Raw genomic sequence first — 16,546 nt, 5'->3', positions numbered from 1 at the left:
TACCCTGCCTCAACAAAGTCAGGGGGGACCAGGATTGCTTGAGGAATAAGAAATATAACTGGAGCTCAGTTGGAGATGTAAAAATACACAAAAATACAAGATATTACATGCAAAATTGGCTCAGAATGAGCACTTACACACTGGAGAAAGGTTGAGAAACTTTATCGGCCGGTATCTCAAAATGAACTTTTCCAACACGCAAATTGAGTTCTCTGCCAGTTTTTGACCGATTCAATGAAACAAACACTTAGTACAGGAAGACCCTTTCCTCAAAATAACTACAGATTTTATTTTTTTCTATCTTGTAAGATTTATTTTAGGTTGAATATTTAATTTCGATATTTTGACAAACATTTCAACCAAACTTTAAAAATTTATGGAGAAATTATACCTTAAAAAATTAGAAAAAATGAGTAAAGGTGTAAAGGGTTGAAAAATTTGAAAGGGTAGAAGGGGGTTATGGGGTTAGAATTTATGTATACAGTATATGTTCCTTGAATGATGACAGGAATATCATAATAATCGACCAAAATTAAAAGCACCTACACCAAAGACCGGACTCCCCTTAAGTAGAAGTAAAAAGTATATCATTCATAATGTGATGATTGTTTATCGGACCACAGCTTACAGCTCAGAGAAATACAACACATATAACAGCAAGTAGATGCCCACGTGGTAACCCACATAGGTTACCAGTGACAGTAACACCTGACCCAGGAGAGGTCAAAGACAAGGTACCTGAGTTAACCTGGAGTTATGACCGTGTTACTCAAGAAACTACACCTGGCAAACACCCGCTGTCCAGACCTGACCCAAGGAGAGGTCATGGTCTCATTGACCCAGAGTTCTCACCGCCATGCGATTAGCTTAACCCGGCGACATGACCGTGTTACTCAAGAAGCTACGGTCCACCTGTCACCTGACCAGACACACCCAGATTAGTGATGACATCTTTCGCTCACGCCAATATAAAGGCCCTGCAGCACCCTCTCATGGTCATTAGCATTCGGATCATCATTGTAACAGGGAAGGAGCCGACAGCTCCTCCCCAGAAGAAACTTCCCTCGCCAGCACCGAGCCTCAGCTAGCAGAGTCTTCCACTGGAGACATAGTACAGCAGCACCCGCTGGGCCTCCCTCAGGTCACACGTGAGTCATTGTCATAGCTATCCATAGGGTGAGTTACTTACGGTGGGAAGTGTATCCATTTCATGTTTGTGTCCGGGAGTCAGTGTCTAGTAATGTAAATATAATGTTCTATTTATGTGTCTGTGTCATTGAGTGAATAATAAATAGCTGTACTTAGAGTAGGTGTTTAGAAGACTTCCCCTAAGAATATATTAACAGGTAAATAACTAACCGGCCACGCTACAAAACTGTCTTCACTTTACAATCCCCATACTATTATTTCTATGTAGTCTCCCCATTATTACAATAAAGTACTCAAGTACTGAAAGAAAAAGTAACAACAAAATTATTGTCTCAAAATTTGAGACAATTAATAATTTTGTTACTTAAACATTAAAATAAATCCACAGGAAATTATAACAAAATAGTTAACTGAAGATAAAATAAAAGACAAGTATATTTGCAAATCTTTCTATTAAGATTAATCAATAACTGATTTTCAAAATTTTGGTTGTCCAATCAGGATCTTTTAGGCCTATATATAAGCCCAGCATGACCTACCGAAAGAGAATACATTCAGACGCTCTTCTCCTTACAATCCATCGCAGGGATAGTGAACAGGCTGAAAATATATCCATCCAACACTATGATCACTTTCTTCCTTATCCACAGAAGTATCGATGGCGTGGACTTTTGGTTCGCAGACATAATGTTGTCTCTACTTGCATTATGTTAGGAAACAGATCTATCTGGCAAGTACCTGAGGTGGGGGATGACCCGCACTTCTCTTCCTGTAAACTCTGTAAGTATCCCAACACTAACACCCTTCAACACTATTGCCTTGACTGTCCCACTGTCAGGGACCTCCTACCACAGGGAGAGTCACGAACCACTATATGTCCCCACCTACTTATTCGTAATAATTTAGATTTAATTCCTGTACACTACCCACACTTTGGTGGGTGCTAACTCCCATTGTCCTTAAATCATATCAATATTGTCTCCATATCACAAGTCATAGCGTATCCTGCGAGATACGAGTACCAATGTATTAGTGTCTGACCGCATGGTCTTGTGAGTAGGCCTGTTACCCCTTGGGGTGTAATAAATTAATTAAATAATAAATAATGTCCAGCATGATTAAACAGATACTTACAAGCAGCAGATGCAGGTATAGTGAGGTGTTAAGCTTGAGAGATAAGTCACATAATGTTGGGAAAGGCCTCAGTATAGTTGTTCCATTCCATCCCCATGGGCATGCCAAGTAGCTATCAAGGTCCTTCAGTTGAGGAGTTTGTGCATGACTGTTGCCTCTATAGTGACTGAGTCTGACTAAGACTCATCGTAAACTGTCCCTCAAATTGGGATGTGGCTGTGGTGACGACATTTTTTATGCTAATTGATAAGTGACTGAATTTTTCGTACCACATAACATCTAGCAGGTGCTGGGGGGCAGTGGTTTTTAGTTATATAAGCATTATTTTAAATACACTCAATTTCACACACATGTATAGATACAGGTTTTATATTTAAGACGGATACTGTATGTAAAGCATTTTAGAATCTCAGTCTCTTTGAAATTCATTTTAGGTACATTAAGTCCCCATTGATCGTTAATCCTGTGAATGAGTCCCAATATAATGAAAGCAAGTTTTAACTACCCATTGGCCGATTAACCCAGTTCCATGATCACCACCATCACCACCACCTCTATTATCACCACCTAAATCATAATTTCACCTTCCTCCCTCTCTCCCAACCACAACATCTCACCGACACTCTTCCTCTCTCACTCATTCTACTATGACTGTCATTCATGATACAGTATTGTTAAAAAAAAATACTGTAGTATTGCTAAACCCGTAAATAAAAGACAAATGAATGTATAACATAATCGCCATTTGCATACATTCCCTGCTTCACCATAGTAACAGAGAGCAGCTGGGACTCTACCTCCGCTATCTCCCTAGCAATGGCTCCCCCCCACTACACTCTTCACTCTCCTCCCCTCCCTCACTGAGCCAGATAACTCGTGTGCAAAGAAATATGTATTCCGTCTATGAGTTTGCCCTTAAGACAATTATTTCTTTTACTTTTTTTCACAATATGTATGTAGGATGGTGTGTGCATGTAACCGAGTCAAAATAAACGAGATGAAAAACAACCATAAAAATTCACAGCTTGGCCCTGTAGCCTGGTGGTTACAGCGATGAGTCTAACCTGGCTACAATTCCAGGACTAATCACTATCAAGCACTATTATATCAGTAAATACTAATAATAACAGTAAATCCAGTGAAATATGGCAGGGAGCGAGGAGAGTTACAACTGCAGACCACGCTCAACTAGCGGCCACTCACTCCCCTTACCCGCTCCCGTTGCCAGGCATACGTTGCCAGGCGTAGCCAGGCATACGTATGATAGAAATACATACCTTGTAGTCTAATTTGAAAACGGTGATGGGCTCAGTGATCCTGCGCCTAGCAATAACTAACTAAAGTTTAAGTAACCGTGTTCCTTTGGCCTAGGAGAGGAACAACCACTACACCTGTTGCTTCTGACATGGATTTGGTGAGTACAGTAACACTATATGTACCTTTATGTTTTACATGTTTTATTGTTTTTATCTACAGTACCCCCTGTATTTTGATGCGCTGCAATTATTTTGTCACGGAGCTTAGTACAGGAACACATCCCCCTTATTACATTAATTTATATGGGAAAAATGGTTTCAATGAACGTAATCCACCAAACAAAAGCGTTTTAGTGGAACTTAACCATTTCGTTCAACGGGGACATGCTATACAGGTATATGCAAAGAGCAAGTGATGTCTAATGGGAAGACTAAGCCCCTGGAAGAAAGGTGAAGGAGAAGAGAGAGAATTTGATGGGGGGGTGTTAAGAGGGTAGGTGAGGTGAGGTGAGGTGGGTGGTCAAGGTGCTAATGGACACAAGAAGATCAAAGGGAAGCCTGCTGTCATAGCCACTGCCACCTGACCTGACTTGACGTCACCTCACCTCACGAGACCTCTAGGTATGTGACAGCATGGTGTCTCTCCACACCATACTCTCCACTCACATAAGTCTTTTCCTATGGTTAATAATGAATTAATTAATTAATTAAAAAATATTGTTAAGTTTTGCATGTAACAAGTATCGATTTTTGCTTTTTCAATTGTATTGGAGTAAAAGTATTAGAAAAGCATACTTAAATAAAAGTAAAAGCACTAAAAAAATTTGAGTAGCTTTCGAAAAGAAAATACCAAAAAATATTACTTGAGCACAGGGTATAGTACAGTGCCAATGTAAATTTATTTAGTTACTTTACAACTCTGGTATTTTTTGTATTACTATATCTACAGTGCAGTATTTTTGGAAAATTTTAATAGTGTACATATATTTCTGTCCCCTTTATAATCTGTGTTAGAGCTTACTTGTGTACACTTGTGTTGAATACAGTACAGTACAGTTCTGTAAATCTATACACTAAACACTGATGACTAAAATGTTTTGTTCATAGAGAGAGTTCCTGCTGAACAATTAATAAATTAATAAGAATTCAGTCTAACAAACTAAATGTTTTAGGCTATGAAAAGTCAATGAATGAACTTTTAATCTTGTTAAGTTAGGTCTTTCAATGAATGAACTTTTAATCTTGTTCACTTAGGTCTTAAAGGTCAAAATTCTTTGGGCTGGACTACATTTTAAGTTTATTCCCTGGGGATTTGGGGATTTTTTTTTTTTAGCTGAAACACATATCAGGGGTCACAGCTTATGTTTGAAGAAGCCAGAAGTTCAGAAAAATGTCAGGACAAATTTCTTTTTTGGGGGGAGTGAGATTTGGAACAATTTGTGACAGCACCAAGTGTGAGCTCATTCAAGACCAGACTTGACCAAAACTGACTAAGGTACAGTGAGTTCTGCTATAACGCGTGTTTTGATAACGCGAATTTGCTCTAACGCGATTTATGAATTCGGAACAATATTTGTATAACGCGATCGCTTGTTTGCTATAACGCGATTTTTGCTTACTATTTCTCCAATTTTGTGGTATTAACTGTGAATATGGTAAAGAAGAATATCTCCAAAAAGCATTCTGATGATAGAATTCCCGGTGATTATCGTAAAAGAAAGGATATAACGCTTGAAGAGAAGCTTGATGTTATCAACCTCAAAATCACCCTTCTCCCACATCAAGTTACATTCATATTTTTTCAAGGTAAAGTGTTAAATTTACTGTATGATTTCATTATTAGATATGAATGTAACATTTATTTAGACTGTGCTATCCTTTGTGTTAGGCTAACTACTAAATTTTTTCGATTTCGAGTAATCTGCACCTAACCCTATTTTCTCCATCAGCCCTGTTATTTCTATTACGCGATTTTCTATAACACGATATTTTACAAGAACACAATTATCGCGTTATAGCAGAACTACCTGTACAGATACAACCTGGAGCCAGTATATGCCAAGCACTTGTCAACAGTGTACAACAGAGACATGGTCAATCACCCAAGTGGCTAACAGGCCAATCAGTGGTAAAGAGGATAAAAATCACCTAGTGGTGCTTCAGACTGTGCTGATGTTTCATGATGATTTCCTGTTCCAGATGTTTCAATGCAGACAAAAGCATATTGTTTATATCCCCAATTCTGACCTTTGATCTCTAGCGGTGACCTTGACAAAGAACGTGCACACAAAAAATATTTGTGACATATTAAGTTTTGCTAATGAATATTATGTAAAATTTCATCAAACTAGATCCTGTAGTTCTTAACTTGTGGCACTAGGCAGAGGAAGGGATGAAAAGCCACATGTTATACTGTACTGTAATTCCATGCTTTCATAGTGACCAGGGATAATAATAAAATGTACAAGGGAAGGGTGAATTTCTTACCTCAATTAACTGAGTGACACTCTGCTTCAACTGCTCCTCAGTGAGTGTGGGAATCCTGCTACACAGAGATAATACATGTGTAGCCAGAGATTCAGTTGCTGCATGTGAATCTATCAAACTCTTCTTCTTCTGCTCCTCAAAGGGGTCAAATTCCCGTAGTGGATTACTAAAATAAAGAATTTCTATTACTTGTCAATTACTGTATATTTTATGTTTCATATGTTGTTCTAATGTATCCCACCATCAAAACATAGTAAAGTATAATAAATTTAATATTGTACAATATTTCTCAAGTTGCAAAGAGGACAAAAGAGGACAACAATGAAATGTCAGTGAAGAATATCTGGTGTTCCTTCACCATAAGGTTACCATCATTAACATAAAAAATTCATGGAATAATGTCAGGGAATGAATCCTTTATGGTGTATGGACTGCAGTGTGGTCAGATGCAGCAAGCAATTTTTTAGTGTGATTCTAAACTCCTCCTAACAAATTCACAATATTGCAATAAGTTACGATTTGAGGACATGAAACAGGAGAAGGCAGATGTCTGTTGAAGTCCTACCATTACCTGCTAATTATATGGAAATAACTGGACTGAAGTGACTGCCAAACAAAATGAACCAAAGGAAGATGTTACAGCAGCTGGACCATTTCCTGAGACCTTTGCAACTCCAGTATGGATATCTTATTCGTCCTTAAAAAGATATTAGAAGCCAAACAAACAGTCTATTCTAGTTAATGTTTGAAAACCATCATGGTCAGCCCAAGAAGAAAGGTGAGGCTTGCGTCAAGTGAAGTAACATCATGTGCTTGTTGGGTGTCCTTCCTCTGATCTACTACAGGTTGACAATCCCTTATCCAAAATCCTTGGGGCCAGGGGCATTTCGGATTTCGGAATTTTTCGGTTTTCAGAATGGTTAGTTTTTAATTTTTTTTTTTTTTTTTTTAGCTCACCCGGGCATAGATCACTGACCCACATCAGAGCCTGGGGGGCGAAAATATAATAAAAATTATAATCATTATAATAATTCATAGGTCTAGGTCGTGTTTCTCACTTTTGATCTTTTTTTCATTGTTATAATTCTTTATTACAGCCGACCCTCGTTAATTCGGACCCCTTTAATCCGGATTTCGAATAAACTCTGATATTTTTTTTTTTTTAATAGATTTGTAGGAATATTACCTACGCGGACCTTAAACTAAAATGATGGTCCACCCACTGCTGGGATAAAACACCAGCGTCTTTTTGGTTAAATGTAACATCTCCACCACTAATGTGGGGGGGGGATGCAACTTTTAGCTTCAGACATGAAAAATATTTACCATTTACTGCCAGTAAACAATGGAAACGTAAAATATGTACCAATTAGTAATGAAAAGTTGTGCAGTTCCTTCAGCAAATGAAGTTCACCAACTTAAAATAGGCTAAATTACCTTACAACGTGCTTTCAGTAGTCTATGTTGAAGTTCTTAGCACAGGCTAACTTATCATATCATATACGGTATCACAGTTCTCATTGATGTACAAAAAATACCGGTAATAAAAACCTTTTCGATATTTCACACTTAATATAATACCCGGTAATCTACTTCAACCTCCCATTGTTTACAACGACGCATGACGCACCACCAGCTGTTGAGTATCAGCTAGACGGTATACGTGTTTTTCGAATCGTTTTCAGTTAAAAAACTGTTACATCACACGTATATTTAACCTAAACTGCGCCTGAATGAATATATTCTCGGAAATAAATAGTAGTTTTGCTGAAACGTGATGTATTTTAATGTAAAATAGGATAAAATACATGACGAAAACAAAAGATTTTACCTAACCTTCCGATGTTCAAGAGAAGTTACTCGTTTTTTTAATAGTTTTTGGTTAAAATACTGTTATATTACAATGATATTCTATTCATACTGTGCTTGATATAATGCATTCACGGAAATGTAATATTTTTGCTGAAGTGACGTACGTATTACAGTGGAAAGTGGGATAAAATCGTGACGAAAACAATGACTTTCGCTTTCTTTCATTCAAAAGATGTTACCGTAATCGCTTTTCGATTGTTTTTCAGTTAAAAAACTGTTGTATTACAATAATATTCTATCCTAATTGATTTGAATAAATACTACGACACCATATTTCTGAATATTTTCATTAAAATCCATCCAAATCATTTTCCTTGTCATCGTCTGCAGCACCAAACAGCTTCTCCTAGTCCTCTCCTTGAACAGGGCTAGAGGGTACGTGTTTTTCGAATCGTTTTCAGTAAAAAAACTGTTACATCACACGTATATTTTACCTAAACTGCGCCTGAATGAATATATTCTAGGAAATAAATAGTAGTTTGCTGAAACGTGATGTATTTCAATGTAAAATAGGATAAAATACATGACGAAAACAAAAGACTTTACCTAAGCTTCTGTTCTTGAGATGTTACTCGTTTTTTTAATAGTTTTCGGTTAAAATACTGTTATATTACAATGATATTCTATTCATACTGTGCTTGATATAATACATTCAAGGAAATGTAATATTTTTGCTGAAATTACATACGTATTACAGTGGAAAGCGGGATAAAATTGTGACGAAAACAATGACTTTGAAATATAATGCAATATTAACCCCTAAATCGATTAATTCGGACAATCAGCTAAAACGGACACCCTTTCCCCCTATTAGTCCGAATTAACGAGGGTCAACTGTATTATTATTATTATTATTATTTTATTATTACAGTATTATTGTTATTATTATTAATTTTATTATTATATTTTATTATTATTATTATTATTATTATTATTATTATTATTATTATTATTATTATTATTTTTATTATTGTTATCATTATTATTTTATTTTGGTGTATTTTTATTAAAATTTTTATTTACTATGAATAATTATTATTATTATAATTATTATTACTATTACATTTTCGCCCCCCAGGCCCTGATGTGGGTCAGTGATCTATGCCCGGGTGGGCTAATCCCTGTTAAGAAAAAGAAAAAAAAAAAAAGAAAAAAAAAAAGGCCCCACAAAAAAAAACTTGGTTTTTAGAGCTTTTCGGTTTTTGGAATTTCGGATAAAGGGTTGTCAACCTGTAGAGGGAAAAACTTTGGCTTCTACTCTCCCTTTGAGGGTGATAGTTTAAGTAAAGGGTAAACTAACTAAAAATTAGTCCCAGCCATTAATGTTTGGTCTCCTGGTACTGTATAGATGAATGGTCTGTGAATAAACTGAGCGAACAGAATAGTGAAGGGGCTCTGGCCAGATATACAGTTACAATTTATAAAACTGTTTTTATAATGAGATGGTACAAAAATCTGAACAAACACCATAAATCAACAAACTCAGCTGCATTGCGTCTTCTTATAAAACAGTTTGTTGAATGAAACAAAGTACTATAAACTAATTAATTTAAAGACCAGAGAAACAACAGATGTGACAGCAATATTATTGTGTTTGCTTGAAATTCAAACAGAAGGGATGCGTCCGTGCTCAGCTGGGTCATTTTGGTGAACCAACATTGCATTACTGAGCATTCTAATGGACTTGAAACACTGGTTTAAAATTATTTTAGTCTCAACAATCAATTGATACAAGTCATATTTCTTACATAAAATATATTCCTTATATCACAACACTTTCAAAGAGTACTGTAACTTTACCAAAGGTAGAAGGCTTCATGGATGCGTGCATACATGTAGCATTCCACATATAACCAAGGAGCAGTGAACCATTTGGGTGGCATCCCATAAACACTTATGTACTTCTCAAACTGTCGGTTCCACAAATCAGTGTCATCTGTAAAGACAACCTACAATAGAAATTAAGTTATATCAAAACCATCCCATGATAATTAATAGGTATAGAATTACACACTGTTCCAACTCCCTCTAATTAAACTGTCAAGTACAGGTGACCCTCTTGGCTGGCAATATTGGGACCAGTGTCATGCTAAATGATGGAAATTCTCATTAAATAGAAGGTCAATAATTTATGGTATATAGGCCTAAGCTACACTTAGCCTAATGTCAGTAACATTATGGATTTCTTTGGATACAAATTTGACACACATAATGGTAAATATAATTAATACATTAACAAGTAATGAGACAATAATATTTAATAAATGTATAATATATTGAATAATAAAAGGCAAAATGAAAAATATGCTGAATTCACACTACCAAAACACTTAACCCCTAGCATGAGGCCAACGTATGTAAACGTTTATAATGGTGTCTGTGGCCAACATATATAAACAGCACAATTTCACAGTTGTCTTTTTAATGTTTGTGCACACTTGAATATCTGGCGGTAAATTTGACAGAAACTAGCACTTTGCCTCCATTCACTGGCTACACAACACACTACACTACACTACACTACACTACACTACACTACACTACACTACACTACACATTACACTGTAACTAAGTAAGTTAGAATGAGAACATACAGGTACTTATTTTTTTTTAATAAACTGTTTGAAATATGTGGTATACCAGTAGAGGTATAAAGTAAGTCAGTAAAGGTTTGTAAATAAGTAATTTAGTGAAGTAAATACTGTACAGTAAATAAGTTATCACATAGTAAGCATGTGATGAGTCACCACACCATGCCAGCTATCACTTTACACTCCACTCTCCCCTTGCATGTTGGGGATAACATATGAATGGTGCTAAGAAAGAAAGGAGAAAAAAAAAAAAAATAAATAAAAAAAAATAAAAAAAAAGAACAAATAAATAAAAAATCCAGACAGCTGGGAAGGTGAACAAATTATTTTTTCCTGTCACATTCCATTCTGTCCTTTTGCCATTTTATTATTTATTTTAAATGTTTGTAAATCATGAAAAGGTATTGAATTTATTAAATTTTTTAATTTTTACATTTGGGGTGAGTGATGACATATACAGTACCGTACACGGCTGCACATTAAGGGATAAAGATGGACAAAAATTACCTGATAAATTTAATACTGTACAGAGGAAACGTTTATGCATAATCTCCACCTCAAACCTTTCATCAACTGACCACCAACCACCACCACAACCACTACACATGAGCCGGCCAACACATGCATCTACAACCATTATTACCACTTTTATCTCTTTAAACAAGAAACATTTAATTACTTCAATAATACGTAAAAGAATTATATACCCTGTAAGTTGTGGTGGTGGATGATTTATTGAGAAGCTTGTGTGTTATATTCTCCCTCAACCAGACCTCATTGGAATTAGCTAGTCAGAGGAGAATTTTATTTACTCCCCGTTCAGAAAAGACAGGGCCACATGTGGTAGTGGTGTACAGTACTACTGTATGTCAAAAAACACCTGATTAATGACGAGCTAAAAAAATGGGATCATTCGAGTTTATTTAGTGTGATTTAATAGCTGAAAACAAAAGCAAGCTGACATTAGGTGTGTCCTATATGGGTGACTCAGCCTCAGAGGAGGAAATAGTAGATCTCTGTAGAGTCATCCGGACAGCATCCATAGCACAAGCCCTCATCTTGAGAGATTTAATCATGAAACATTAGACTGAGTGAATCTAACCACACAAGTCAAGGGAGAAGAATTCCTTGATCTCAGTCAAGACTCATTCCTCACACAACATGTGTAATCCACAAGAGGATATAATATTTTAATATTATAGATTTAGACTTCACGACTAAGGACGAGGTCCACGTCGGGTAGAGACTAACTCCGATAAGCAACCACTACATAGTAAGATGGAATATAATCTTTGATAGTTGAGAGAAGGTAAATGAGGAATAAAACTATGACTTCAACAAAGGGATTACTAGCTCATGAGAGACAATTAAATTACAAAGAATTACCTGTGAGAAAATCATTAGAAAAGAGGCAGACATAAATGAATCAAAGCAAGACTTCATGGAAATCCTTGAGAACAGTAGAGGAATGTATACCCCCATAAAGCAAGGAAGAAACAAGACCAGGTGGCTGAAACACATATCTAGGAAAGCTTGCAAAAGAAAACACCAAATGTGAAAGAAATACCAAAGTACAGGGCATCCTGCAGATCATGTAGTTTACAAAAAAGCCTTAAATCAGGAAATCAGATTAGCCAAACAGCATTTCGAGATGATATTAACACGAAATGTTAAGAAAGATCCCAAATCCTTTAATGCACATGCCAGGAGTACAATTAAAACCAAGGATACTCTCGGCCCTCTAAAGAACAAAAACAACATGGACCTGGAAGATGACAGACATAGAGCTGTTACTTTAATTGAATACTGTACTTTGCATCAGTATTCACACAACAGACATTGGATAACATGTCAGTATCTAAGAGAATGTATACCTCAGGGGTAGAAAATAAATTGAGAAAAAGCAATTACAGGAGATATCATCAAAAGGAATGAAGTCAACTTGAAAGAATTCAAAGCCCCTGGAGCGGACAAAGTACAGACTAAGGTGATAGACGAGGTGACATACAAGATTTACACTTCACTAAGACTCTTATTCTGGAAATCCTTAGATCAAGGACAAGCAAATAGCGACTAGAAATCAGCCAATGTCACCCCAGTATACAGAAGGGTAGAAAAAGTGCAGCAGAAAACTACAAGCATATCAGCCTAACATTCCATATATGCAAACTCTTTAAGAAAATTCTAAGGGATGACATCATCCAACACCTGAACCAGTACAGTCTTATCAAAGCATCAGAACATGGTTTCATGGAAAGAAAATTGTGTCTGGCAAAATTACGTTCCTTGAAACAGTAACAGATGTGTTGTACTGTATATGGATTTCTCCAAGGTGTTTGACTAAGTCCCATGTACATGATAGCCTCTAAAATCCAAGCTCATGGTATCACTGGCAAGATTTTGAAGTGGATTAACAACTGGCTGAAGACAGGCAACAGACAGTGGTAATAAATGACACACATTCTGAATGGGAAAAGGTTCTCAGTGGAGTCCCACAAGGCCCTACCCTTTGACCCACTGTTTGTGACCTACATAAATGACACAAGAAAATATTGTATATCGAGCCACATTGTCAAGTTTGCAGGCAACACCAAGATATTTGAGAAAGTAGCAAGTGAAGATGATGTTGCAACAATACAGATGATCTGCAGGGTTATTCAAAAGGTTTCAAGACTGGCAAATGCTCTTTAACATAACTAAATGCAAGACCCTACACGTAGGATACAACAACCCTAATCACAACTAATCTGTTAATAACACTTTACTTAACACTGTAGATAAAGAAAAGTATCTAGGAATGGATGAGTTGTCGGTTCTGAGTAAACACAAGAAATGCACTCTGCCACGTTCGTAGAGTGATACGGTATATTTAATTTGTAAAAAAGTTTAAAGTTCTGCTATAATAGTCGAGATAAGTTTATTCCTCTAGAAACAGAGCCGCCATTTGCAATGACATCACCAGTTTCCCCGCAGAAGACGTTCTCCAACAAACTCACCACTGCAGTCGGAGGTAGTACAAAGGATGGCCTCTTCAGACCCCAAATGCCATGTTCAGGTAAGTTTTAAGGGTGGTTTTTTTATTATGGCCTATGTCATGGATATTTCATTAGTGAAGTAATGTGCCACGAAGAGCAGCTTTTGGACATAAAAAACGCCCATGTTCACACCAGCTCAGCTGTCATGTATTCTTACCTGGTAGACTTTCTCTTTTTTTCCAGTGCATTTACAGAGTATATCAGTACTAGATGGAGATACGAGTCAAGTTAAAAGTAATGACATTGTCTGGACTTGAGAATGTATTGGGATATATCATCATTTATATTAATTAAAGGGTAAAATTGTACTTTAAACTACCATAATTGTTTGGATGTTTAGATTCGAGATAAGCCATAGGCTATTATGTAAATTTTAAGTTTTGGTCATCCCTGTACTTAGATATGCAGACTTATGTTCTTTCTGATGGTTTGCGATGTGTTATGAACGATTTTGACCTTCATTTCTAACAGAAATCACTAGTTTTGAGTTACTACCCCCCCCCAATTTTTACTGGTGTATGTTAAGCTAATCTTATAACTTATAATATAACTCATAACCTAACCTAACCTAACCTATGACCTGTATTTTCCTATGTGATCGAAAAATGTTTTGCGACAGAAATCCTCTAGAGATAATGTGTCTTATTGTTTAAAGTACCGTATTTGTCGCTGTATAAGAGGCATTTTTTTATGTTTTTTCAATGTATCCCAAGTTACCCTGCGTCTAATGTGCCCGTATTACGGATGGGAGGCCGAGCGCCGTAAGCGGAGGTGCCTAGCTAAGTAGTCTGGGACGAGCAGTACTCCACTCAGCACAAAAATTTTTACTAATAATATTACTCATAATAAAATAATTAAAAACAAGCCAAATTATCACAATCATAAACTTACAGCAAATTTGCAGACGTAAATAATGGCTTAACGGCAGAGGGAAGTTCACAACATCTCACTGTACCTCCTTCCCCAGCATACGTAACCCACACCAGATACATGTCTTAAATTATTTAAGGACTGTACAGTGGTCCCTCGGTTAACGAACGCCTCGGTTAACGAAATTTCGGTTAACGAATTACCTTCCATAAGAATATTCTATTCGGTTAACGAAAAAAATTCGGTTAATGAATTCCTTACAAATTCTTCTCAGCATGTTTTCGCTTGCTCACCAGCTGAATATTAGTCCGCCAATACAGCAATCGGTTCAAGGGCTTAAATTCGTTCTCCTTTGAGTAAATATCAAGAAGGTTGTACTATTCAATAATTTTAAAAGTTTTATATTAAAATTTTCAGTCATTTTAACAATTATTGAACATAATTGAAGTACAGGAAACTAGTTTTTAGCGCGCCAAACAGCCACTTGACTCACCCAGCAGGCGTCAGTTTGTGTCTCTGCTCAGTGGAGGTAACATCTTGCTTGAGACTCTCTTGAACATAAACTATTTTTACATTTTTACAGTACAATTATTGGTCATTCTGAAATATATTTTACATATTGACAATATATAGTGCAGTGCAGTGTTGATTTAAGGAAAATAATCTTGAATTACACCAAGTGAACTTAAAATTTTATGGGTGAAATGGCGGCATGAAGCATGGGGTGATTTCTCTTCCACCCCCACTTCCTTCTCTTCTCCCTTCTCCTCCACCCCCACTTCTAATTCCAATCATCATCATCATCAACCAGGAGCCTTCTACATGCACACCTTAAAGTAAGTGTACTTTACTGCATTTATTTTTAGTTTGTAAGTAATTTTCGGTGAGCTGGAACCAATTACCCAAAATCCCATTGAAACAATGGTTTCGGTTAACGAATGACCTTCTGGAACGAATTGTGTTCGTTAACCGAGGGACCACTATATAACGTATAATCTCATGATTCATGCTGGCAACGGAACATTATTTGGTACACACTACGAGACGATGTTGTCAAGTCCTCCAATGGGACTGACAGTAACTATAGAGACATTACAGGCAACACGTGGCAGTATCATCGCCCTTCATGACATAGGCCTAAGCAACAAGGAGATAGCTAACAAACATTGATTTATAGCTATACAGTACATCAATATCTCCGTTAGCTGAAATCCCTCAAACCCGGAACTCTCCGATAGCTGGAATTGAAATTTTCTCGGAAAATCTTTCCCAAATTCGAAATTTCTCAGAAAATTCCGGCTTTGGGAACGATTTTTCGAGGGGCACATTTTCCGAAAAATTCAGAGAAAATTTCCCCGATACCTGGGAAATTCTGGGGATGGGGGATATTTTTCCGGGTTCGAGAGATGATGTAATGAGCAATTTCAGGAACTTCCAAGAACATTTTTCCGTTACCCGGAAAATTCCAGGGATGAGGGATTTTTTCCGGCTTTGAGGGAGGCGTCTCGTTACCTGGAAATCTCTCATTCCCGGAAGTGCTTTGCACCAATTGTTCCGGCTAATGGGGATATCACTGTACTGTTATTCGGAAAGTGACATTTCTCCATGTCTGTAGGCGCAAGCTGTGTTTTCCAATGAGTCTCAGATACTAGTGTTGGTCCTGGATTTCCAGCAGAAAACACCCGCTATTTGACTGCTGTTGATATATTTTCGCTACATTAATATCATTATATTAATCTACTAAAGATGGAGCACAGTGATTCACCATAATTACCTACAACAACTGTCAGAAATAATAACTGGCAACCTCAAAAATACTTGGAAGGCAGACCTACCAATATAATGCAGGAATCACAATTAGTGATCGGAAATATTGGTCCCTTGCGACACATTGTATCGATGAGAAAAGGGGCCAATACATTTTGGGGAGAGCATACACTGCTAAAATCTACCATTGAAAACAGCGGTAATACTGTATATGTATCTCTCACCAATGTGTCAAGGGACTCAAGTCCTGCTTGGCTCGGACACATGTGAGAAGGGTGTTATTCAGTGTGACCGTGCCAAATACTGTAACACAGATTTCCCATACTCCAGATTCCTCCTGTACTAATATTGGATAGACCAACCACCCGAATGGCTAGTAAGCTGA

General features: G+C 36.8%; 1 protein-coding gene across 2 annotated transcripts in view; it reads right to left on the bottom strand.

The window, feature by feature from the left end:
- LOC121869111 (damage-control phosphatase ARMT1-like) overlaps positions 1-16,546 on the bottom strand; it is a 62,162-nt gene that overhangs the window by 20,556 nt on the left and 25,060 nt on the right. The window contains exons 4-5 of one of the 2 annotated variants that reach the window (XM_042370306.1): positions 9,699-9,834; positions 6,027-6,192 (exon numbers count right to left, since the gene is read on the bottom strand). In XM_042370306.1, the coding sequence (XP_042226240.1) occupies positions 6,027-6,192; positions 9,699-9,834 (302 nt within the window). Of the gene's footprint in view, positions 1-6,026; positions 6,193-9,698; positions 9,848-16,546 lie in introns of both variants that reach the window. The other variant, XM_042370309.1, reaches the window with a different exon arrangement.

This window comes from Homarus americanus, unplaced genomic scaffold (genome assembly GCF_018991925.1).
Source record: "Homarus americanus isolate GMGI-L3 unplaced genomic scaffold, GMGI_Hamer_2.0 scaffold32583, whole genome shotgun sequence".
Lineage (NCBI taxonomy): Eukaryota > Metazoa > Arthropoda > Malacostraca > Decapoda > Nephropidae > Homarus > Homarus americanus.
This window is presented reverse-complemented; position numbering and strand designations above follow the sequence as displayed.